This window comes from Arvicanthis niloticus, chromosome 1, assembly GCF_011762505.2.
Source record: "Arvicanthis niloticus isolate mArvNil1 chromosome 1, mArvNil1.pat.X, whole genome shotgun sequence".
In the NCBI taxonomy this organism is placed as follows: Eukaryota; Metazoa; Chordata; class Mammalia; order Rodentia; family Muridae; genus Arvicanthis; species Arvicanthis niloticus.
Window position 1 is genome coordinate 79,992,503 of NC_047658.1, and position 24,844 is coordinate 80,017,346.

At 46.7% G+C, this 24,844-nt stretch overlaps 1 protein-coding gene across 23 annotated transcripts in view; it reads left to right on the forward strand.

Moving 5' to 3' along the window:
• Positions 1–24,844, forward strand: part of Mical2 (microtubule associated monooxygenase, calponin and LIM domain containing 2) — a 189,827-nt gene that overhangs the window by 21,650 nt on the left and 143,333 nt on the right. For 20 of the 23 annotated variants that reach the window (XR_013112772.1, XM_034505078.2, XM_076940964.1 and 17 more), the window contains one exon: positions 22,431–22,770. The exons of 1 other annotated variant lie outside the window; for it this stretch is intronic. Coding sequence is in view for 21 of the 22 variants with exons in the window: in XM_034505078.2 (XP_034360969.2) it covers positions 22,507–22,770 (264 nt within the window). In the remaining variant the exon portion in view is untranslated. The remainder of the gene's footprint in view (positions 1–22,430; positions 22,771–24,844) is intronic. 2 more of the 23 variants (XM_076940966.1, XM_034505085.2) reach the window with 1 other exon arrangement.

Here is a 24,844-nt window from a genome sequence, read left to right on the forward strand (position 1 = left end):
TCAGGATGTCTAACACTTCTACCTACTGTTCCTGGAAGCTTCCCTTGAGAAGCAGGCTAGATGTGTTGAGGCTCCTGCCTGCTCTGACTTCTCTAGTGAAGCATTAGTACCAAGCTTACAGCTCAGGCTGATAGAATGTAGCTAAGGCAGGCTAGCCTGTTCATCAATTGGCACAGGCCCTGAGGGCTATGGGCATGGTAATGGGGATGATGATGGGCGGGGTGTTAACTCCTAATCAGGTGACTGCTCTCAGAACTTGCCAACCTCACATGCTATTGCAAGCCACCACAGTTTCATCAGGCTTTTATGTTCAGGGTACCTCAGCTTGGATGGAAGGACCCTAAGTGTTGAGCATCTCAGCTTAGGCTCGAGCCCTGCCATGTTGTAGGGCCAAGGCAGATGCTACCCAAACTCTGAAGCCTCAGCCTCTAGTCTGTGTGGAGCAGCTGAGATAAAGCATGTCTGATCCTGACAGTGCTGACTCTGTGCATGGCCAGCTCTCAGTAAATAATGAATTTCCTCTCATGAGTGGTGTGAGCAACCAGACATGGGATTCTTACTCCTAGTATTCAAAACATGCCTCTTATGTGCTAGAAAGGACATCTATGTATGAGGGAGGGGTATCGGGTCCTTTGCTTCTCCAAAGCATGGACAGCTCTCTTGTAGATCTCAGATTCCACATCTGTGTCTATTTCATCCTTGTAAAGTCTCTGAGACATTTGGATTTTCTTTGAATGTGAAAATAAATCACTAGAGATATTTTATAACTCTCAGCTCTTTCTTCCAAGCAGGTGTGGAAACATTTCTACAGCGACAATTAGGATGTAACCGAATCTTGTGGGTGGTCACCGGAAGCCAACATAATAATTTGCTTAGGAAACAGCCATGCTCAGCTGGCTCGCTTCTGTGGCTTTCTCTTTGATTTATCCTCTGGGGACCTATCCCCCTTAGGCAATGGGACAGATTATACATTGGCAACCTGTTAAATGTTATACCAGTTGGACTTGATGTCATTCTGTCTTGAGCTTAGAAGTTCTGGCACTTTCTCAGTAGACTAAAGCAAACTTAGTATAAAGCGAGCGTAAAGCCCTGGGGTGATCTTCCTTGGAGACATACCTGACTGACCATCTTGTAGACCATCACCACCCACACCACTTCTCACTGTCCTGCTCCATTTTCTGCCCCTCCCCCACCCCTAGCTCCATTCCCATGGTTCTGAAGCAGTTTACCATGTCCCCTAAGAGGCTTTCTTTGCCTCCCAGGAGGAGCTAGTAGAATTCCTGTCTTCCCATGGTGCTTTGAGGGTTCCTTAGACATACCAATATGGTGTCTGTACTTGGCTCTCACCTACTGGCTGAGGAAGACTATTGTGCAAGGAGCCATCCTCTAACCTTCCTCTCTGAGCTGAACACAGTTCCAGCACAGGGAAGGTGGGTAATAGATACTCGTTGACTCAAGGATCTGAGCCCCGAGTTCATTTAGGGCATATGAATCCTGAAGCTCTGCCACACAGTACTTCATATGAAAGATGGTTGTATTCTGTTCCCTTGTTTGTGGCCATGCCTGATGTGACAGATCTCAGGCTTTCAGGGTGCTTGCCCCAGGTTAGACACACATAACGACCAGACTTCTGATCTTCTGTGTCCTGGGCTCATCTGGTTTTTGTAATATAAACATTTATCATGAGAGAGGTTATTTAGAACAAACCCCTTATTATCAAGTGAGGAAACTGAGGCCCAGCCTAAAAAGACTTTCTGCAGGTTGTAAAACTAACCAGTGTAGAGTGGAGAATTGGACCATGGGCTACAGACAAGCACTAAGGCCTTTGTTCCATTCCCTGCTCTCCCCTCTTTTGCCTTTCTTTTGTGAACTCCACTTTGAGAACATTTTGAGACCTGTGTCTACCTTTGTTGGCACTCACCCAGGGCCCTGAGCTAGAGGGACACAAGGGAAATGACCTAGCCTCTCTCACAGTGACATTCAGGACTTGCAAGAACTTGATTCTGTTGAAAGAAGAGGGAGGGTAAGGTCAGGGAAGAGCAGCAGGGTCCATCCAGTTCAGACTAAGGTGACCACTGGTGACATGTTGGTGCTTTCAGAGGCTGGCTTGGTGGGCACTGAGGACACACAAGGGGACAGTATGATAGGTGGATTGGACTCAAAGAAAAGCTTCTGTTCTGAATTCCTAATATTAGGCACAGATCCAGGCAAAGAGGACCAGATTGACCAGTGTGTGCCAGCCTAAGATAACTCCCACTACACACACAAACACTTCTCCTGAAGACACATAGCACCCAGACTATGTCCATGGAGGAGGGTTGGCAGCAAGTGGTGAATTCCAGCATTGTTTGAAGCAAGTGTGGGGCGAGACATGTATGCCTTTCTGGCCAGCTCACTCCTCTCATGAGCCCATGAATTGTCTTGTTTTGTTTCTGAGTGACCATGTGTTCTCCTCCCACACTGCATTGTGGGTCTCTCCTGGCTCATTCATTCAGTCCTGGCTTGACACAGGGCCAGGCAAGTTCTAATGTGAACCCCACCCGCCAGCTCTGTCTCCGATGCCAAGCTGAAACATACAATTTGCCCAAATTACAGAGAATATGATGTTGGCCAAATAGGTACCTTGAGTCGTTTTCCAAAACATTCCCAGATTACACATTTCTTCAGGACGGGAAAGTGTGCAGTGTTACATGATTATGGCTTAAATTCCTAGTTCACATTGCACTTTGCCATTTAAAAAGACCATGCCATCTTCCCCATCAGGCAGGTGAATTCAACCCCATTGTCCAGTTGAGAAGCTTGTTTTAGGCAGGCAGCAACCTGCCCAGGCAGCATCCTTTGAGAGCCGAGCTGGGGCACTGCTCAGAACTCCATGATTTCTCTTCTCTGTTGAACTCCAGCCCATATCTAAATCCTAGAGGGTCTGGAAGGGCCATCTAGCCATAAGTAGATTTTCTTCAACAAGTCATTTACCCATGAACTGTTTGTGTTTCTTGCTGCAGCAGAGTAACCAGTGAGCTCCCTTCTCACCCAGCCTCACCCCCAGGAACTGGGTCATGTTTCTGAATAATTGATTCCTTGACCTTGCCTCTTCCCCGGAGCATCCTCCTGTTGCTGAGCAGATCTTTAAAGGCATACTCTTTTGTTTGTTGTCCTAAACCTTGAGCTGATCTTGAAACTGCCCACTTGTGATGTTCTTGATCTAAACAGGTCAGATCTGTAGTAGGTTAATTTGCCATCATTGCTATCCCCTCCTCCCACCCCACCCCGCACTTTTTCTAGACCTTGAGACAAAAAAAAGAGAGATAGTAGAGATAGTATAGGTATCTTATCTATTTGGGTCTGTGGAGGGACAAAGAGGCCCAACTCTTTCTCACTGACTTCTGATCTCATCGTGATTCTGTGCTGGAGGATGAACAAAGAAAACCATGGTGAGGTAGCTCAGTAGACAAGGTGCTGCTACTAAGCCTGATGGTCTGTGTTCTGTCCCCAGGATCCACGTAGTATTGGGAGAGAACAGATTCCCACAAATTGCCCTTTGACTGTCACAGATATGCTATGATGTATGTACATGTGCATATACACACTGAAAGAGTTAAGTAAACACACACACACACACACACACACGTTGGCAACAGGGTCTTACTATGTAGCCCTGGCTGACATGGAACTTGCTATATAATCCATATAATCCAGGCTAACATCAAACTCACAGAGAACCACATGTATCTGCCTCCTAAGTGCCGGAATTAAATGTGTGTGTCAAAAGCCTGACATGTGATTTTTCAAGAGAAAAGAGAACCACAGGGAGTCAGGAAGGAATCCTTGAGGTAGGAAAGCAGTTATATCATCTCCTGGGGCACTTAGTCCCCAAGTGCACCAGGATTGCATTTCTCAGCATCTGTAGCAGATCTGCTGGCCTCGTTAGACTCTTGAGGTCAACAGAGTTGAATGAAAAGAACAGTGGGCTGAGACCCAGAGATCCACATGTGATCCACTGGTCCCAGCTTAGTTATAGGACTTTGGGCAAGTCAGGCTGCTTCTTCTGCCTTGACTTCTTAGGCAGGAAATGACAGACATGTAGGGTAGGCGGGGTATCTTAAAAGAGCATCCTAGGCTTCAGTGGTCCCTCAGTGTTCACTCTTATACTGTCTTCTTGCTCTATCTCCTTTTCTTTCTCTTCTTCCTCCTCTTCCTCCTGTGAGGACTGATTACTTCTGTAAGCACTTCCCTCCTGACCTATGTAGCTCTGCCATGTCTCCTGGCTCCACCCAGAGTTATATCTAAGCTCAGATAAGAGCCGCCTGTTACTGCTCTGGCCTCCTGCCAGGCTGCATGGGGCACTGTAACTGGGAAGTGATGGGGGAGCTCTAAGGAGAGATACTGGTCAGGACAGGCACAGGACTGGGAGGAGATGTTGTTTTCAATGTCCCAGCTTCCCAGACTCTGCTGGTATTGAACAGAGGTTAATAAGTAAGTTCTTAAAATATGGCCCTCTTGGACCTGATAGGGGCAGGCCTGTGATCTCAGCTGCTCAGGGGCCTGAGGCCTGATGAGGCTACAGTGAATTCACAGTCACTCTGGACAATTTAGTGAGAACATATCTCAATAAAAAGTAAGAAGAGGTCTGGGATATAGCTCCATGGTACTTTCCTAGCACTGACAAGGGTCCTAGATTCAAACCCCATGACGACCACCACTAAACAATAAAAGAAAAATACATTCAGAGTGACCAGACCTTGTGTCCAGGGGTTGAAGGGACATTTTGCAGCAGTAAAAGATAGAGACATCTGATAAAACAGGACATAACTGAGCTAGAAAACTAATGAAAGGGAAAAGACTTGGGAGGGGAGCTGGCACTAGGATTTGCAGTTGTATAGAGTATTTAAGCTAGAAAGAACTTACAGATCATCTAACCCAACCTTCACTTTTGTGGACAAGACTGAAACAATCCCAGGAAACCAGCTAGTGGCAGGACTGAGAGGGGAGGGACATCCCATGTTTCCCCAAATGGCTTTCCCCCAAAGCCACATTCCTTTCTCACACGAGTTCATACTCCATGCCTTCTACTTGTCTCTTTGACCCTGAACTTGGCTGTCTAAGGTGTTAGTAGGGCCCCACCTTGTTGTTTATTGAGCCCTAATAAAGCCTGGTCATAGCAGTGTGGAGAGGAGGCATAGCAGTGTGGAGAGGCGGAACTGCTTCGGGTCTGTTGACTTGTACCCCATACCTAACGATGCTGAGTCAGCCAGTCTGTTTTATGGTGTGTCTTGGGGTGGAAGGTCGATTTTGAAGACAGGAAGTGAAGGGAATGCCCAGCTTCAGCCCTGGTGGCCTCTTGTGGGTTTGTCATTCGGATAACAACTGCTTGGCTTATGAGGCAGCCTTGTTCTGGGGCCGGACTGAATGCAGCCTGCACAGGCTCATGGAGGGTGAGAAGTAGGTGCCTGCCCCACTGCTGTGATGGGCTCTGTGAACCAGGCAGCAGTCGTCTGAGGGCTCTGCTTGCCCCTTTAGTTCTGACTGAAGATAGAGGGTGGGAGTGGGAGATTCTGTGCTGCGTTCCTTTTGTTGGGCGAGCCCCAGGTTCACATGCAGCTCCTTGCCTGTCACTCTCTCCCAAGGGGTTTGAAGGATGAATAGGAGACTGTGGGGCAGAACAGGCAGAGGGTTGTCCAAGGAAAGGGGAGGGTGGGAAGGAGCTCATTCTGGATTTTGGAACTGAAGAGGGCTGTAAGAATGTTTTCTCCTCAGCAGAAAGCACAGGGAGAACATCAGCTGAGCCATCTAGAACTAGACTGTCAAAACGCTACAGTGGGAGACCCTAGACACCAGTGTCAGCCCTCCAGATGTGACTCCTCCATGCATCTGGAGTCCCATGTGTTTAGACTCTGGAGTGGGGCCTCAGGCAGTTTGTGTTTGTCTTCTTTCTGGTTCTCTTGCAGCAGTGAGGGTGTTATTGGTAAGGGAAGGACAGTGAGGTGGGTCAGCCCACACTGAAGGTTCATATTTAAAATGTCTTGGATTCCTTGTGCCAAATAAATTGAGAGCAAACATCCTTGTGAGTTCATGGCAGACTATCCCTCCCAGGACTGCCACATTCCAGACAGGGCTTCATTCCGCAGGAGCTGGGACATGGGTGATATAAAAAGGCCAATAAAAATATACAATAATTTATAAAGCAAAATTACCCAGGAAGCAGATTATTAGTCACAAGGATGAGCTAAAAATTAAAAAAAAAAAATCTAGATCCTTCAAGTGGAGAGAGGAAAGAGGACAAGGAGTCCTCCATGAATTCTTCCCTCTGGTGTGGGTCTCCCCTCAATATCTTGCCTAGGTCTACTTCCAGGAAACCTATTTAGAGACATTTGAACCCTAGTGGAATGATTTGGGGCCTAAGGCTTTGATGCCTTCCTTTCAAGGGATTCATTGTCATTCCTGGACTTTTGTTTCTTTTTACTTTCTTTGCAGTTCTTGGGATTGAACCCCAAAACCCAAGGCCTTGAAGATGCCATACAAGTCCTCTGAGCTATATAACCTCCTGCCCTCGGTGGTTTTAAAGCAGAGTCTCACAGGACAGCTCAAGGTGTCTTGGGACTTGCCTTCTTCCTCCTGCAGCTTGGGATCTTGGGCATGCGCAACTAGACCTAGTTCAATAGCCCTGAGGCTCACGTCTGGATGAAGGAACTGAGCATTGCTTCTGACAGTTGTTGCTTATTTCAGTGCATGTGTCTTTCAGAACATGAACCCAAATACCAAAGACGGAGGTCAGCACCTTCTCAGAGCCAACACAAATGCATTATGTCTCCTCCTACCATGGAAAATCCATCCTTGGTTCCACCTTTGTGGTCCCTTTTTCTGGGGCTGTGGTGGAGTTTGGGAGTCTCTGAGAGCTACTCCAGTCCAGCAAATGTCAATATGTTTGCTGAGTCTGGTTCATTTACCCTAGCATCTCCAAGCTCAGGCGATGTGGCCTCTGAATGCCCCCAAAGAGCCAGGATCCCAAGACTGTTGTTGCTCCTCCTTCATAGTCTGTTGCACTTAGCAACCAGCCTTGTAGCTACTTGACTTTCAAACTCAAGTACTTAGGAATGGGAGGATGAAAAAGCCTGTTCAGGTAGCAATCTCCTCCAGACTCGGTCACAGTAAGTGGGTTCCAGGCAGGCATTCTATCCCGCCTGATGATAAAGCCTTTACTTAGTTTATACTTTAGTTTATACAACCTAATTGACTTTGTAAGTCTTTGGTTTTTTTTTTTTTTTTTGAGAGATAAATTTTGGAGAGATAACTTAATACTTAAAAATGAAACACAAATCTGAAAGTAAATAGAGCCAAACATAAAGATTTGAAAACATTAAATACTGTACAGAAAAACTTATAACCTATAGTCATGGAAATCACATACATCATTTAAATATTTTCCTGTCATTCTAATATTCTTGATGAAAACAACAAATTATTCTTTTGATTTTTTTTTTTTTGTAACAAACCCTGGCAGGGACGTAACCTATCCTAAATATCATAGCAAATGCCCTGGGCATAGAGCAATGTGATTAAAATTCTAGCACTCCGGGGGCTGAAACCATAACGTGCAGTCTAGCCTAGGCTACAAATCAAGTTTCAAGCCAACTTACTCTGCCTCGACTTTGTAAGTCTTTGAAGAAAATAGTTCTTAGTGACTTCTATTCTCCTGTCCAGAAAAGGAGTGGGTCACTGTTGCCTTTGTCTGTCTATCACTTTGTCTCTGTCCCCCCCTCTCTCTTTGTCTGTCTCTCTCTTTCCCTCCCCACTCCCCTCTCCTGATCAGACCTTTGTAATGCCTGCTAACAACAGCAAGCACATTTCCCACAGGCAGGGTGCTCCTCAGCCTTGGTGAAGGGAAAGAAGACTTTCTTGGAGCTGAGCTGCCTCATCTGTTTGTGTATGATTGGGTTGCTTTCCTGGGATTATGACTGGAGACTGTTAGCACACTACTCGGCACATCATCACTAGTGTTTTTAGAATGGATGGATGTGCATATGAATGAATGTATAAATTAATTGATGGGTAGAGAGATAGATGAATGAATGAGTGTATGGATGAATAATGGATGTGTGTATGAATGGACGGTTAGATGTATGAATGAATGAGTATATGGATGAACGTATGACTAGAAAGATGAATGAATAAATGAGTGAATGAATGAGCATATGGATATGTGTATGGTTAGATGAATAAATGAGTGATTGAACAAATGGGTGGATGAGCAGCAAGTGCAGTTCCCTTCCTTCCAACAGAAGCATAAAGAAAGTGAACAAGTCCAGACCACGTTGCCTACCTGATGTCTAGGACCCAGCATATACTTCAGAAGAAGCCCATTTGGTTTTGGAAGAAAGAGAGTTGTGTGAAAAGCTGTTTCCTAGTAAGTGCAAGGCAGAGCAGGGCAGGGCAGCTAACCTTTGAGCCACAACACCTCAAGACCTGTTTTCAGAGCTTAAAACAAACATCAATAGCAGTTACATGGCTCTGGAATAGCTGGCCACAGCAGAAGCAGGGTAAAGTCTGTTCTGGGAGCTGCTTCTGCTTCTGCAATCCACAGGACAAGGTGCCCTACTGGACACATGTCACAGGAACCTCCCTATAGGGTGCTCGCTCTGCCCATTGGCTTGCATAAAGGATTTCACACCGATACCCGATACCTGATTCTGCCCTTCCAATGTACTGACATGCTAGTAGGCTTTAAGCCACCCAAAAGTCCCTTCTGACTCAGAAAGGGACCGCTTGTCTGTGCAGATGGCCTCATCTGCTCACAAAGGCTGAATGATGTACATGAGCCCCATAGAAGGATGAGAGGGAATGTGTGGCCAGCTGCATGACTACCTGGGCAGACATTGAATGGAAGGAACAGAGAGGTACTGCCCCTTGCCCCTGGCCTCAGCATGCTCTCAGAGGCCACCTGACTGCTCAGATCCAGGAAGGTGCTATTTATATCATTAGTTATATCAACCGTGGTGTCAGCAGCAAAGCCCTGGACTCACACATCAGAAAATCACGCTGATATGGAGGGTGTGCAACCCAAATGTAAAAAATTTAGAGACAGAAATAGTACCATCTATCCTGATTTTAATGGGAAATAGCCATTCATTCAATGAACACATCAGCTACTTACAGGAGCAATAATGATCCTGAAACTGAGATTTCAATAATAAAAAGATGGGACCACTCACCAGTGGGTGAATTAGGAAACAAAATGTAAAAAGAGCAGCACGTGGAGCTCAGTTACTCGAGTTCTAAACATTGGTAGAGTACCGGCAGGGCACTCAGAAGCGAAGTGGTCACTCTGGCAAGACAAAAGACACCGAGAGCATCTACCTTTCCCTTAAGGTGTTTCCATATGAGTTACCCAGACAAGATGATGAACACTCAGAGGTGCAATAAATTCCAGAGTAAAGGAAGATCCAGCAGCTTGGTCTCTGCCCTGTATGGTTCTTCCCTGCCCAGCTGGGCCTTCAGAAGAGAGAGTAGGGTGTGTCCTGTTCACCTGGTAGCCCACTGTGGTTCTGGCACTGTCTAGGTTCTCAGTAAAGGAGATGGTGGAACTCAGTGTGGCTGCTGGTCTTCAACCCTAGTTGGTCAGCAGAATTCCTTAGAGAGTTAAAAGCATTTCACCTCCAGGACCCTCAGCCTCTGAGATTCTGTTTGGGAGTGGCCTCAGATGCTAATTTTGGGTCATTCCATGGAGAATCTGCTGTGCTGTGGTGACTACCAGCTGTGGTGACTCTGGCACAGTGTTGAGAAGGTAGAAGAGTACAGAGGGAAGAAAGGGGAGCAGACCAGGGAACATTTGCCTCTGAGCGCTCCAGCCCTCTCCTCAGAGCCAGCTAGGAGTCAGGCCCTCATCACACAGCTCTGTGGCCATGCATCATGGTGGCCACTTTTGCTGCAGCTCTTAAGCATGTGGCTTCCACAGGACAAGGTACCTAGTAGACCTGTAACCAGTGCCATGGGTAGACTCTGCGGGGCAGGAAAAGAGAGGCAAGCAGAGGCCTGATGGGAATGCTGACTAGGCTGCTGCAGAGTGAGACAAGGGACTTCAGGAACCAAGTCTGATAAAGGAGAAGGTGCTACATAATGGTAGTGGTACGGGGGAGAACGTGGGGGGCCACCAAAGGTGTGGGGACTCTCAGCTCCTTTCCAGTCATTCTCTAAGCTGCTGAATACTCTGAAAGTCATGGGAGGCTTCTGGTTTGATATTCTCCTTACAGTTTTTATCAAGCATCTAGTACTGCCAGAGGCACAGATGCCAGGCACTGAAACAGGCAGCCTTTGGCCTCAGTAGATCAATGCAATCATGTGTGGGAAACAACCCTGTGAAACTCCACAGGGCACAGTATGGGGAAGGAGAAAACGGAGGGCAAAGTAGTCTTCAAAGAACAGTGCTGCTAAGAATACTACCTGGTCAGGCATCATTGTGCTTGATCCTTGAGCCCAGCATGGCAGGGCTGTTATTATCCCCATTTTATAGATGAGAAAACTGAGGTTCAAAGAGATTAGGCAACTCATCCTGGCTCAGACACCTAGTAAATGGTGACTTAGGATTTGCCACCAGTCTGCCTGACTCCGGAGTTCACACTGTAACCCATGATGCTCCATTGCCTCTGCTGGTGAGTTAGTTGCTTTTCTCAACGCTATGACCAAATGCCTGATAAGGAGTTAGTTAAGGGAAAAGAGGTTCAAGTTGGCTAATGGTTCAGGAGAGTACAGTCTATCGTGGTGGTGGTGGGAGGCATGGTGTTGGGTGTCTCTATAGCTATGGAAACTTACAGCAGCTGCTTATTCATATCAGTGGACCAGGAAACAGAGGGATGGAGGAGGAAGTGAAGCCAGGCTATAGGAATGAAGTTCTTTCCACCCCATATGACTCACTTTCTTCAGCTAGACCCAATTCCTAGAGGTTCCATAACCTTCTGAAACCATATCACTCATAGGAGGCTCAGTGTTCAAACGTAAGCCTTTGAAGGAATTTTACACCTAAGCTATAACAACTGGGATTTACCCAGTGACCGAGAGTAGGGGTGAGAACTGCAGACAGAGGGGGCTGCACCAGTAGGACCTGAGGGTAGAAGCAAGAGGATTCCTTATGTTAGGGAACAGGGGCTGGGTACTGATGAGGGCTGAAACCACAGGGACAGGCAGGAGCTGAACCATGCTGGCGGGCTTCGTTCAGCTCTACTAGACATTGGTGTTCACCCTGTTTATCTTTACAGCTGAAACTTCTCAGGCAGCAAAGCATCATGGGTTGCAATATGCAACAAACAGTGGCAGGGCTAAGTCTTCTGCATTTCTGCTAGATCTCCCCAGCAACAGTTTGAGATCTGGGCTGGGAGCTTGGTGGAAAGTGAATCTAGACACAGAAAAGGTATTGGTGAGGGGACTTTGAGGGTTCCAGTGAGGAACAGGACTCAGCTGGCCAGCTCTGCAGGATGAGGGAAAAGAGCCAAGATCATTGGCTCAAAGGATGTAGCACCAGGGGCCAGTGTAGACAGGAGACAGGTGCAGGTGAACTTGAGGCAAACAGACCACACTAGAGGTTTCTATAGGGCAAGCAGGAGACAGTTCTCACTAGTGAGTCACTGGGATGCAGCCATTTGCAGGATAGCAGGGTTGAGGTCCTGGAGAGCAAGGGTCAGAACTTTCTCTCTTAAAGGCAGTTGAGAGAGAGGACTTTACCAAAGATGGAAATCACAGACAGACGAGCAAGATAAGGCCGGATAAGTGTCCTTAGAAGTAGAGAGTGGGTGGTGACAGGGGGCCTGGTTCATGGAGTGGGAGCAAAAACCAGAACGTGTGGGGGAGGGATAAAAGGACATGAGGAAGTGACCATGAAAGGGAACAGAGGCTGTGAAATGGAAAGGGGAGGATATAACTTGGTCTCTCCAGGAAAAGAAAGGTTAGGTCTAACAGGGATTGAGTTTGGCCATAGTTGGAGGAGTGTCTCAATAATGATAAATTCACAAATCAGAAGGCAACCCAGTACACGTGCAATGAATCTTTGGAGGAAGTGGGAGATTCAGTGCGGTGGCACATTCTTCTAAACTCAGGGAGCTTGGTAGGACAGACCATCAGATGCCAAGAATCAGTGACTAGGCAGAGGGAGCCTGACTCTGGTCACCCTGACACTTCTAAACATGGTGCTGCACACTCTGTAAACAGGTGTGGGTACCTGACCCTCTCCTCCAGCATCCCCACACACCTTCAAACCGAGGATGGGATTCTCATTCCCAAGGCCTAACTTCAGCAAGCCAAATGTAAAGATTCACCTGGGAGGTAACTTTGCAGTGGGGCTGGGCAGAAGCTGAAATAGAAAGTATCCACCAGCCACAGAAGGCTGTCCCCAGTGCCCTTGAAAAAATGCCTGGTCTCTGGAGGGGAGAGACACCCCCAGGCCTGGTGTCTACAATGACATGTACCAGGCATGGCAGGGTAACCAGACACTGCAAGAAGTCTCTTAATTTTCACAGGAATTCAGTATTGTTTGTGACTTGCTCAAGGGAGAGTTGAGTGACTCAGAGACCCACATTTCTTTTGATCTGTCACACAGGCTTGTAGGGACTTGGGAGTTCAGTAGTTGGGGGATCATTGAAACTAAAGGAATGAATGAGGCTGTCTATCTCAGCACCCTGCTGTATGCCATTTTCAAATGGGAAAAGGACATGGGTTTTTAAGAGAAAGTAGGAGGATTTATTTCTGGGGTTCAAATAACTTTTTTAAGGTATCAGGTCCTGATACAAGGTTAGCTATAAAATGGCAGAATAGATTGTTATTGGAAGTTGACCTATATATTATTTATTTTCTTTTAAAAATATTTTAATTATATAACTTTTCATTTAAATATATATTTATATCTATAATATATTTAATAGTAATTTTAATATTAAATATATTTACAATATATTTATATAATATATAAAATTTACACATATTTTCTTTCCTCTTTCCAACTCCTCTCATGCCTCCTCCCACTAACCCCCCACGCCCCTCCTCCCTCTCAAATTGATAGTCTCTTTTTCTTGATTATTATTGTACATACAAATATACATATATAGAGAAATACAACTTGCTGAGTCCATTTGATATTGCTTGTGTGCCAATGATTTCAGAGCTGGCCACTTGTTGTCAGGGAAGCAGTTAGGGGCTCATCCCTGGAGAATACTAATTCCTTCTCTCTCCGAAGTCTTTAGCTGCCTGCAGTTCTTATGTGTCGGGGTGAGATCCTGTAAAATTTCCTTCTTCCATAGCAGCATGTCTATTGGTGGTGTCGATGTTCAGGTCTTGTTTAGGCAGACATATTGTTGTGGTGTCATGACTATAGCTTCCCTGTCATTTCTAATAGACACAGTCTCATAACCCACTTCTTGGTCCTCTGGCCCTTACAATCTCCCTCTGCCCCCACCCCCCATTTTCCAAGATGCTCCTTGAACCTTAGGTGTAAGAGTTGTGTTGAGATATATCCATCATGGCTAGGTAGCCCATAATCAGTTGATCTCTGCATTTTGACTTGTTGTGGTTTCCTGTGATGGTCTCTGTCTGTTGCAAAGAGATGCTTCTTTGATGAGGAGTGAGGACTGTACTTACCTGTGGATATAAGGATACGTTTTAGAATGTAGCTAGGAATTATGTTGATTAAGTGAAGTGGTGGTGATTGGTTCATCCTACGAGCCATGTTCTCACTAGCCCCAGATGGTTGGCTAGATTTCTAGTACCAGGCATAATTTCCCACATACTGAGCTGGCCTTACATCCCATTAGAGAGCTGTTGGTTACTGCCAAGATAGGAGTGTGTCACTACTGCACTTTTAGGGATCTTTTACCATGTGGATTATAATTGTGGTTTATAGGCAAATTATCTATTTTAATATCTCTGTGGCAAAAAGTACCTAGCAAAAACAATTCAAGAGAGGAGAGAGTCATTTTTTGTCTCATGATCGCAAAGGTTTTTTTTAAAAAATAATTTATTTTTATTTATATATGCATTGGTGGTTTTTGTTTTATTTTAGTTTTGCCTGCTTTCACACGTGAATGCCTATGTGTCAGATCTTGGAGTTGGGAGTTGTCATGTGGGTGCTGGGAATTGAACCTAGGTCCTCTGGAAGAACAGTCAGTGTTATTAACTGCTGTGCCATCTCCCCAGGCCCCTCAAAAGGTTTTTATCATAGCTTATACTTGAGAAGTGGAGAGACAGAGTGGGGATGAAAGACTTAGTCTGTGGTGGTGAGAACATGTGACAGTGGCATTCATGTCATAGGGGACCAGGAAGCAGAAAGAGCAGGATCACAGTCTGGGAATAACCTTCAAAGACTCACTCTTAGTGACTTAGTTCTATCAGTCAGGCCCTCAGCTCTTCAGTGTTCTGCAAAATCCTAAAATAGCACACTCAAGGAACAAGCACTCAAGCCACAAGCCAGTGGGAACATTTCAGATTCAAAGCATGCCAACACATGGTGGCATAAGAGGGGTATAGGTTCCCATGTGATCAGCATTCTTGTTGGAGGGAATGCTTGCTCATGACACAGGTCAAATGTAAATGCCCACTGATACCTATGTATTTATTAAGGTATTACTTTCTGCCTGGCAGACAAACTCCTATGTTCAATGGCTTCAAAATTACAAGTTTGGTTTGTTTGCTTGTTTGTTTTTATACATGTGAAGACTAAAACATATTCTGATCATAAAGGTTTTTTTTTTCCAAGTGGGCATGCAAAAGGAGCTGACTTCTTTCTCTCTGGCTTCAAACTACCTTACCATGTAGTTCCCAGAGCCGTGGTGTTCTGGGAGAGAAAGAAAAGCAAACAGGATCTTGGGATAAAGTGGGGGCACTTATGGGTCAGTCCTCAAAGGGCTGAAAGTCCCTCTGCTCATCCTCCTTAAGGATATACCTGGTCACCACCATTCCCATAGCTGCAAGAAGCAGCCCAGGAGGAAGGAGCCACCAGGCTGGAGTTCAGCTAGCTTGTCTCTGCCATGCCCACCATCACTAAACTGTCACCCTCAACTGAATGTTTGTGGATGTGTTAGTCACTGTTCTCTTTTGATTCTTCATTGAGATCTCCTTACCCCAGATCCTGGCATATTAGAGCTGATGAAGAAAGGATGGGGGCAGGGATTATGGAACATCATGCATCCTAGGTCTACAGGAAAGCCAGTTTTTGACTTGGTGGGCAAGGTAGACTGTGTACCTGTGGTTCTACGTGCTCTGTGTAGGAGCATTATGGGAATGGTACCTAAGAAGATGCTTTTGAACTTGGCTATGGGGCCTCCCATGAATGCTTGCCGACTCAGGCCTGTGACCTTTGGTAAGCTGCTGACTTTTAATCCTTTGAAAAATGGGCTTGAGTATCTAACAATGCCGTAGTTTGTTACAATAATTAACTACTTCAGTACACATTGAAGCTGCTAGCACATTGCCTGTGACTTCACTGATGCTCATTAAATGCCAACAATCATCTTCTCAGAGAGTGGACACTCACTCTTTCTTTCCTGTGCCACAAACAGTGTAGAGAGAGCCTTGTACTGGAAGCAGGGAGCAAAACATGTCAATATGGGAACTGACTGGAGTCAAGATGGATATGGGGTGCTGTGGAAATTCTGTGGGAGGGCCCTAACTCATTTGGGGAAGCCCCTGGAGTGAGATGTGTCTGGAGGAGAGGGGGCTAGGGGGACAAGGGTTACAGCTTGAAGATGCGCTCAGGGCTGCTGCCTAACCAAGAGTGGCAAAGTCTGGCATGAGGCGGAGCCCACACTGTCTTAGGAATGGGAATGAATTCCATGCTGCCATGGAAGGACATGACCCTTTAGGTTTTTATTGCTCTTGTTGTTATTGTTAGTTTTTAGATTATTTGAGAAAGTGTCTTGTTATATATAGCTCCATCTGGTCTAGAACTCCCTATGTACCTGAGGCTGGCTTTGAACTTGTGGCAATCTCCTCTCTTAGCCTTTGGAGTATAGTCATTGCAGGTATGAACTACCATGCCTGGCTAAGGATGTGAATCTTTGGAAGGGCCTCTGCCACACTGGTCTCAGGGGCTTTGTGGTCCAGGAAGTAGACATGCTGGGAGGGAGCTTACTTACTGATATTTGAGCCTCACTAGTCCTTTCACAAGCAGGGCTTCTTGCAGGATTGCAGTTTCTTTACTGGAGGAAACAGCTGAGGCTGTGACCCAGGTGGGCACTGATGGCTGAGACCTGAAAAATATCCAGCACTGAGCATAGCTGGGGAAACAAGGTGCAGAAGGCCACCCCTTATGCTAAGTAAGGCAAGCCAGGGAAAGATATTTCTGGATTTGGGGCATGTCAACAGGAGGGAGTTACTTAAACTGTGCATGTGTTATGTAGAAAATTTGGGAACTAGATAGACTCACTAATCCTTCCTTGTTCAGGATGCTATAACTCGGAAAGCCATGCCCAAGAACATCACGGGCTTCACAATTTAACCAGTGTAATTAGGGAGTGTTGGAAAGACATGAGCAAGTACACATGCTATTTCTGTTACATGGCATCCATCCATGGTGGCTGAGAGCATGGGTGACATATGAATGGGGCTGGGCTCCCCTCACAGCCTGCTTTGTATCTGCCCATGTGACTCTGATGAGGCTACTTATCCTGGAACCTCCATTTTCCCTGTCAACCACAGGCAGATGACTGAGGATATGGGTGTGAACTGGGTAGCATTAAATATCCCAGCAAGGCTGAGGCCAAGAGGCAGGCAATGATTGAAGCTTAATCCTCCTCACTTGGGGATTTTCTTAGGAGGCCATAAAAAGAAGTTTAGCAGTACTAACTGGAGATGAGGGGGGCTGTTTTCAGAAATTTTTGTAGAAAAAAATTAAATATATACATGTACCATATATATGCATATGTGTGTGTACACATATACATACACACATGTGAATGCCCATAGATGCACTCACTCCCACAGATACACAAACGCATGTTAAATAGCTACCACAAATGACAAAGTTATAGTTACGTTATACAGACATGGACACGTTTGAAAGAAGTTTTTTTTTTTTTTTTTTTTTTTTTTTTTTTTTTTTTTTTTTTTAGAGAGAGAGACAGAGAGAGAAAACAACATACAGGTTTATTGCCAGGACTCCTAGATGAAGGAACCTGGCAGGTAGTGGCCTCAGACAATTCCAGCTAGTTGTTCCCTCTCCTTGCCACCTCCTGGTGTGTAGTTATCTCCTGATTTAGAGCATAGGTGGGTAGTAAGACCCTGGAGAGTGTGGACCGAGAACTGACTCCATGGGTCATCCTGGTGCCTGGCATCGTGTGCGGCTCAAGAGAGTAGTGGGAGGAGGCCAGGTAGTAGTAAAGTGTGAGGCTACTTCAAACCTGACCACAGGCACCACTGAAGAGGGAGGAAGGGGGCTGGAGGACCCAAAACAAATAAGTGGCAGAGATCATGGGGCAGGAGTGGGAAGGGAAGGGCAGGACCTCCATCAATGGACTAGAATATCCTCCGATGCTTACCTAGGGCAAGGGGTGACCAGTTACCCCAGCCCCATTGCAGCTGGGGTCTGGTTGGTAATGTCAGAGCACATCCCTGGGTGTCTTTCCCATGATCCCTTTCTAGAGAGGTTCCTGGCAGGGTAAGTAGTTAAGGGCTTCTGTGTCCTGGGAGTGAGCTCTAGGTGAAGATCAGGGAGCAAAGAGAGCTCTGGCTGGACAGTGCCTCTCTCAGGGGCCGACTGAGATCTCTGAGGCCAGGTGCAGGAAGGAGGCCAAGGAGGCGATGCCTTCCATATCCTCCTGTGGAAGTGACTAAGACGGGGAGTACCTGATGGACACAGAACACAGACATGGAGACACAGATGGCCCTTCGATCCCTGTCTATCTCTGTTCTGTTTTTCCCTTCAGAACTGGAGCTGAACACAGGTCCTCACTCATGCTAGAAATTCTTTCACTGAGCTAGCTCCCCAGTCCTCTTTTCACCTGAAGACAGGGTCTTACTAAACTGCTCAAGCTGGCCAGGAACTGACTCTATAGCCCAGATGGACTCCAAAACTGTCACCCTCCTGGCCTAGCTTCTTGAGTAGCTACACTTATAGGCCTGTGCTACCAGGTCTGGTTTGGAGATGCTCCTGGTTCATGTTGACAGCATAGTACCCTGAGAGACAAAGGGCCAGACAGGAAGTTAAGGTTTCAGGTAAGCTTCGGACTAGGGCTTTCTCTCCTTGCAGGGCTCCACTGAAGCCTAGCCCAGAGGGAACTGTTTCCCTGGCTGGCTTTTGTTTCAGCTTAGAGGTTCAGGTAGCCATGACTGATTTTCCACAGTATAGGATATGAATAGGTTGGTGGTCTTTTCCTGTCTACACTGATTACAGAACTACATCCTTGTCATTGCTGAGACAACCCCTGTCCCGCTCCCTAGACTCCTTGCTGTAGCAGAACTGAGAGATGGAGAGGGCAGGTTGGCATGAAAATGACACGAGGGTTTTGCTCTTAGGTTGCAGTGACCTTGAAACAGATCTTGTGTGGGGGGCCTGAGGGTACAGTGCAGGGTTGAGTGTCTCTCCTGAACATGGCTACCCATGTCCCTCCCCGGGCCTATATAAGTTTTCAGGAGCCCCATCTTTTCCCCTAAGACATTGTCATAGTATCATACTGACCATGAGTTAGGTGGTGAGGCTCAGAGGACATATAGGGAGTGAAGTTCTAGGTATAAATACACAGGCCAACCTGGGCTCAGGAGTCGCCATCACCTATATTGAGAAGGTGCTCAGGGTCTCTGTGCAACCTTGACCTTGTCTCCCATATGCTGTGAGCTGAGTCCATCACTATACTGTCACCTGCAATGCAGGGCTCTGAGTGCTCATTTTTGATGGTCAGAGGCAGGGAAGGGAATGTCTTTGTGACTCATGAAGTCACATAGGCAGGAAAGCTGGAAAACCACAAATAAGGGACTCAGTCAACAAAGCCCAAACTACTTCAGGCTATTCTTGGAAATGACACATCACATCTTGTTTCTTCCCAGAAAATGCAAAACCCTGCATATTTCTAGCTGGTCGGTTCTATTTCTATTACGTCTCAAACTCTAGAGAGGCAACATCTGGGTGGTGGTTAAAAAGGGCAGGCAACCAAGAACCAGCTACCCAGGAGCTTCTGGTTGATGTATTCTTCTTGTTTTTCAGACTCTGTGGTCTTGTGGAGCCCAGGCTGACCTGGCCCTCACTCGGTAGCTGATGGTTATCTTGAACTCCTGCCTAACCGTTCTGCTTCTAACAGGAAAGCACTGGGCTTACGGGCTTGGGCCACCGTGCTCAGCTCAGCTCTCCTTTCACAGTTTGAACCTCTGTTGTTTGGAGCTGGGAAGAGTATTCTCCAAAGGTCATGAACCCCCAAATCTCTAATAAATGGAAACTTAAAGTTCAGACTCCCTGGCCAACACTGCTTGTATGTACGCAGTGTTATTATCAGTTTACTATCAAAACTCCCTGAGGGAGAGTCCCCCTTGACATATGGGGAAATTAAAACTCACAAGTTCAGTGGTTTGTTCAGGACTAAATGACTAAGAATCAAGCTCAGACCTAAATCTTCTGAACTGATGCTCTAGAGTTTTTGTTTGTTTTTTGTCTAAGACAGGGTCTTCCTATGTAGCCCAGGCTGGCCTAACACATGTGATATACTTTTGCTTCCCAAGAGCTGATATTACTTGGATGTGCTTTGTCCTCTAGTTTTAAGGTATATGTAATTTGACATAGAAAAATAGTCTAGCAGTGTTTGGGATTTTTGTTTTTCGGGTTTTTTTTTTTTTTTTTTTTTTTTTTTTTTTGTTTTGCTTTTGTTTTTGTTTGGTCAGTTCTGGGGCTCAAACCCAGCATCTGGGCATGCTAGGCAAATGCTTTAGGAAGCCAGTCTAAGCCATGGCTTGTGCTTCTTTTAGTTTGATGTTTGAGCCATTGAAAGACTAGTGCTAATTACAAGGCCAGCAAACACTACTAAGAACTTCCCAAACCTGATTGCTCGTCTCTCTTGTAACTCTATGTTGTGGGAAGTATTGTCAACATTTTACAGATGAGAAAACTGAGGTGACCAAGATGAGCTGTCTCATATCACACAGTTAGCAAGTCCTGGTTTCCCTGACTCAATAAATGATCTGATGTTCCCACAAAGATGGCTACCCACCATGCGACAATGCCATCTTGAACTGGTGTGGCTTGGCAATGCAGTCTTTTAAGAAGTGGAGACTGTTTAGATCTGGGGAGGCATGTTCACGCTGGTACAGTAAGGTTCGTATCCAAGGCCAAACTTAACTCCTCCATGAGCTCTTTACCTCCCCATTTCTTATCAAACCCTAGATAAGAGCCAGTTCTGGGAACTCTCACACCCCCAGACCCTCAGCGCCTTTGCTTGTCCTATACTGAAGTACAAGATTTAAGTGGTTTCAGGAGGGAGGAGACGAGTTCTTCCAGTTTGTAAATTGGCGCCTGGGAGACAGATCTGGCTTGATACTTGCCAACGGTATGCAATTTTAGATTCTAGACAAGATGCTGGGAGTGAAAGTGGGTTTGGAGGCAGTAGGTATTACACGAATTTCATACCTTAACACACATGCCCAGTACTTCCTGGGCCTGAGTGGCTTATGTGAGGTCATGAGGCAGTGAGAGGGCTTTGCATCCTTGCTCCTATAGCTCCAAGGTGACCCCACCTCATCCTCAGGAGAGATTGTGGGGTTGCATAAAGAATCCTGGGAGCATTGCCTATCTTCCAGCTCCCCCACCCCCCTCGTCAGTCAATGGCACACTGCTCTGGTTCCAAAGATAGATAGTCTGGGAATGTGCACGCACTCAGAGACCAAGATGAGTCCTGCTTTCTGTTGGTGCTTTCTGGGTGGCAAGTGTGACATGCCGAGAAAGATGAGACATGGGAGGCCGCAGTGTTGATGTCAGAGATGCCAAGCAAGTGCCGGGGATCTTAGAGGAGCTGTGAGAGCACAAGGGAAGGAATTCATGGCTCCTCTAAACCAGGTGTCGAACTATTGTCGCCAGTCCTCTCTGCCTCTGTATCTTCATGGGTGGCATGGATCAGGGTAGCCAGGTGGGCCCTCCTGAAGGATGGGCCTGGTCAATGCATGCAAACTGATAAGACCTTGTATAGGCATGGGGATTAATCTCCATGTGAGCATGGTGCCAGGCACAGTGGAAACTCTTAGGGGTGCAGTAGGGAGGACAGACTCCCACATGAGCCTTGGCCTGGAGGGGACACTCCATGATGTATCTGAGAACTCCTAACCTACCATTTTTGCAGAAAGCTTGTACTGCTAATGCTTTGACTTTGTTGTTTCTGTAACTATACCCCCTCTTTCCAGACTCATGTCTCTGAAGTGTCTCCATGGTCCATAATGCCCACTCCCCCATCTGTACTGGAACCCTCCTCCTTCTTATAATAGAAGCAATTTGGTATCTCCTGGGGACTTCTCGAGGCCCAGTGGGACACCTACTTCTCTGAGCATCCCCACACTCTTTGTCCAGATGCTACAAGTGCTCCTCTGTCCACTGTTCTGTTCTTTTCCTCAGATGGGGTCTATCTCTGTATCCACTATCTCTGTTCCCAGCAACCAGGGTGATGCTGATGCTAGCCAAGGCACCAGAAACTGTTGCGGATGAATCAGAGATTAGGGGAAAAGACACACAGCCTCCTGACTGCTTTGGGTATTTTGAAACCAACCTCCGATCCAGATGTGCCCTCCATAAACGTGAATGAATGCCCCATTGAGTGTCTCCCTTACGTCAACACAGGCCCTCATTTAAACAGCTCCCTGCTTGGTCTTGACCAAAGTAGCAAAGAATGGGCTACTTTGCTAGAGAGAATGCCTGCAAGTCTGTCTTTTGGTTGTCTGACTGAGGTAGATGGTGTGCTTCTGGCAGATTCCAGAAACAGGGGTTATGAGAGGTTGCCTTTTGACACCTGGGTAGGAGAAAGTCTTATCCCAGGGTAATCAGTAAAGAGGATCGTAGAGCCTGGAGGTAGATGGGCCGTGGGTTTTTGGTTTTCTATTTAACCCGTGCACTGACATAATTATAGCTATGTAGAACCCATGTTAATCAATTCTCATCACCAAGAATGGTACACAGGGCCATAAATTCTTCCTGGCCTTTTCCTTTTCTTACTCACTCTTTCCAGAGCCATCTGACTTGTAGCGTGATTGCCTAGCTCCTGTTGACATTCTCTGGAGTATATTTATATAGCTTTGTGCAATCTGCAGTTCTCCAGCCAAGAAAGGGAGTGGGGGCTGAGGAGAAAGGTTGCCAGCAAGGCGGCATGCCAGGCTAGAAGGTACTTTGGACCATCTCCAAATATGGTCCATGTGGAGTGGTGAGCATGAGGGATGGAGTTCTGCCCTTTAGACCCTTAAAGGATATAAGGCTCACCTGTCAATGGCTTCCCTTGCAGCTGTGGTACTTATCCAGCCCTTTATGCTGACTCCTGCTGACCCCTCCACACCACTGTTCCACACAGCTCCTGAACCATGGGAGAGAATGAAGATGAGAAGCAGGCGCAGGCCAGCCAGGTCTTTGAGAACTTTGTGCAAGCTACCACATGCAAAGGGACCCTCCAGGCCTTCAACATCCTTACCTGCCTCCTGGACCTAGATCCGCTGGACCATAGAAACTTCTACTCCCAGCTCAAGTCCAAGGTGAACACCTGGAAGGCCAAAGCCCTGTGGCACAAACTGGATAAGAGAGGCTCCCACAAGGAGTACAAGCGAGGGAAAGCCTGCTCGAACACTAAGGTAAAGGGGACCCTGTGGATGCTCCTCACCCTCAAGGGACAGGGAGCTATTGTTCTTGTCTGTGTGGGTGTTGTATTGTGTTTCTCAGGGGAAGGTTCCCATTGTCTGGAAGGACTGCCTTGAAGCCAATCCTATTGTTTGGCCACAGCTACCCCTTTGTACCATCCCCAAGGGAGGCAATTAAAACAAAATGGAGGGAGTGAAGCAAATGTCACCCTCCTTCCCATCTCTACAACCCTGCTTACCACCTGTGGGCCCTGCTGTTTATTGAGCAACTTCTGTGTACAAGGTATCTTTTGTCTGTGAGCTCACAGAACACCTGCAGTCAGTCTTTGGACTAGAGCTGTCTGGATGTAGAAAGCAATTGTTTTACCTGGGTTCATACTTCTAGAAGGCATGCTGGTTGGCTCTGTGTGATTCCACAGCTCAGGTACCACGTTATGTAAGCGGTGTCACTTAAGTGGTTCTCTACTGGGAGCAAACATTTTGGAAAGACTTTTGTCCATTTGTTGTTGTTGTTGTGTGAGGAGTGGGAAAAGGTGGGTGCACTTAACCTGTGTGTGCAGATGAGGAGGCTAGGGGCCAACTTCAGGCATCTTCTTCTACTGCTCTCCACATTATTCTCTTAAGGCAGGGTCTTCCCCTAACGCCCAGAGCGTACCATCTCAGCTATACTGGATAGCCAGTAATCCCCTAGGACCCACCTGTCTCTGTCCCCTCAGTGCTGGGCTTACAGCTGTCTGTCTCCATGCCTAGATTCTATATAGGTGCTGGGATTGGAGCTCACATCCTCTGTCCATGCAGCAAGCTGGGCGTTCACCAAACTACCTCCCCAGTCTGACTCCCTGATAGGGAGAGTTGGGTCTGCGAGATCGTTCTCTGGTCTTTTCTTAACATCTCTTTGCCTTTCCCCAGGATCCATATCCATGCTCAGGAGCATACCTGTAGTTAATTCTCCATATACTGGTTGTGTCCCCTGTAGTCTACAGTTGGCAACATTGGTAAACCTAGGGCCCAGAGCATCACATCTCTGACATCATCTCTGACATGCCAGCACCTGACAAGCTGCCAAAGGTGATATTCATTGCTGGCCCTAGAGAACTATTGCTGGTCCAGGTCCAGGCTGTGTGTTTAGGATAACGTTGAATGCACCGCATTTAGACCTCTCAGGAGGTAGTTCAGCAGAGCCCACGGAATTCTATTCTGTGCCAATCTCAGAACAAGAGGATTGAACTCTCCATGGCAATGGAGCCTGTTATGTTTTTGTTTTGGTGATGGGGAGTGGCTGAGGCCACCGTGGGATATGGCTGCTTTCCATTGCCCCAGGGAGGCAGCTGCCAAGCTCCTGAGCCCAGTGTGCAGAGGACAGAAAGGGTTCCAACTGTACTAAAACCATATGCACTTAAGCTCTAAGAAGAGAGGCTGCCCACTTCCCCCACCCCCATGCTAATCCAATAACTTGCCATGCTCTAGCCTCAAGCAGAGGGTACCAGAGCAGCAAAGGAAAGGAGAGAAGACAAAGATGCCCTGAGTGCCACTCCCACCAATTCCTCCCTTCAGAGTTGTAATTTCCTGGTTCATGGCTTCCTGGGAATCGGCCAGGGGAATGTCAGAGTTACCTTTTTTAGTCATTGCATATGGTGGCTTTCTTTTTAAAGGGATTCTGTGTATGGTCTCTGCACCCCCAAGAAAATCATAAGGAGGGTATCATGGAAGTTGTGTAGTCACTATTTGACACACTCTCTCATGGAGGATTTTTTAGAACTGTTACCCCAGGCTGCTTTGAACTCATGGCAATCCCCTTGTTTCAGAACTAAGATTACAGTTGTCTAGCAGAACTGTTTTATTAGGAAGTAGCATTGCCTGGATGGCTGATCCAAAGGTGAGCCTTCTGAGGGAGTTAGCCAGCATAGCATTAAAGGAACGTTGGCCAGCATGGCGTCTTTTGTTTTGAGATGGGGTCTCATGTAGCCCAGGCTAGCCAAACCCACTATGTCTGGCCTGGAACTGCTGATCTTCTGCATCCATATCCTGATTGCTAAGCTTACTGGCATGCACTACCATGCCTGGCTCT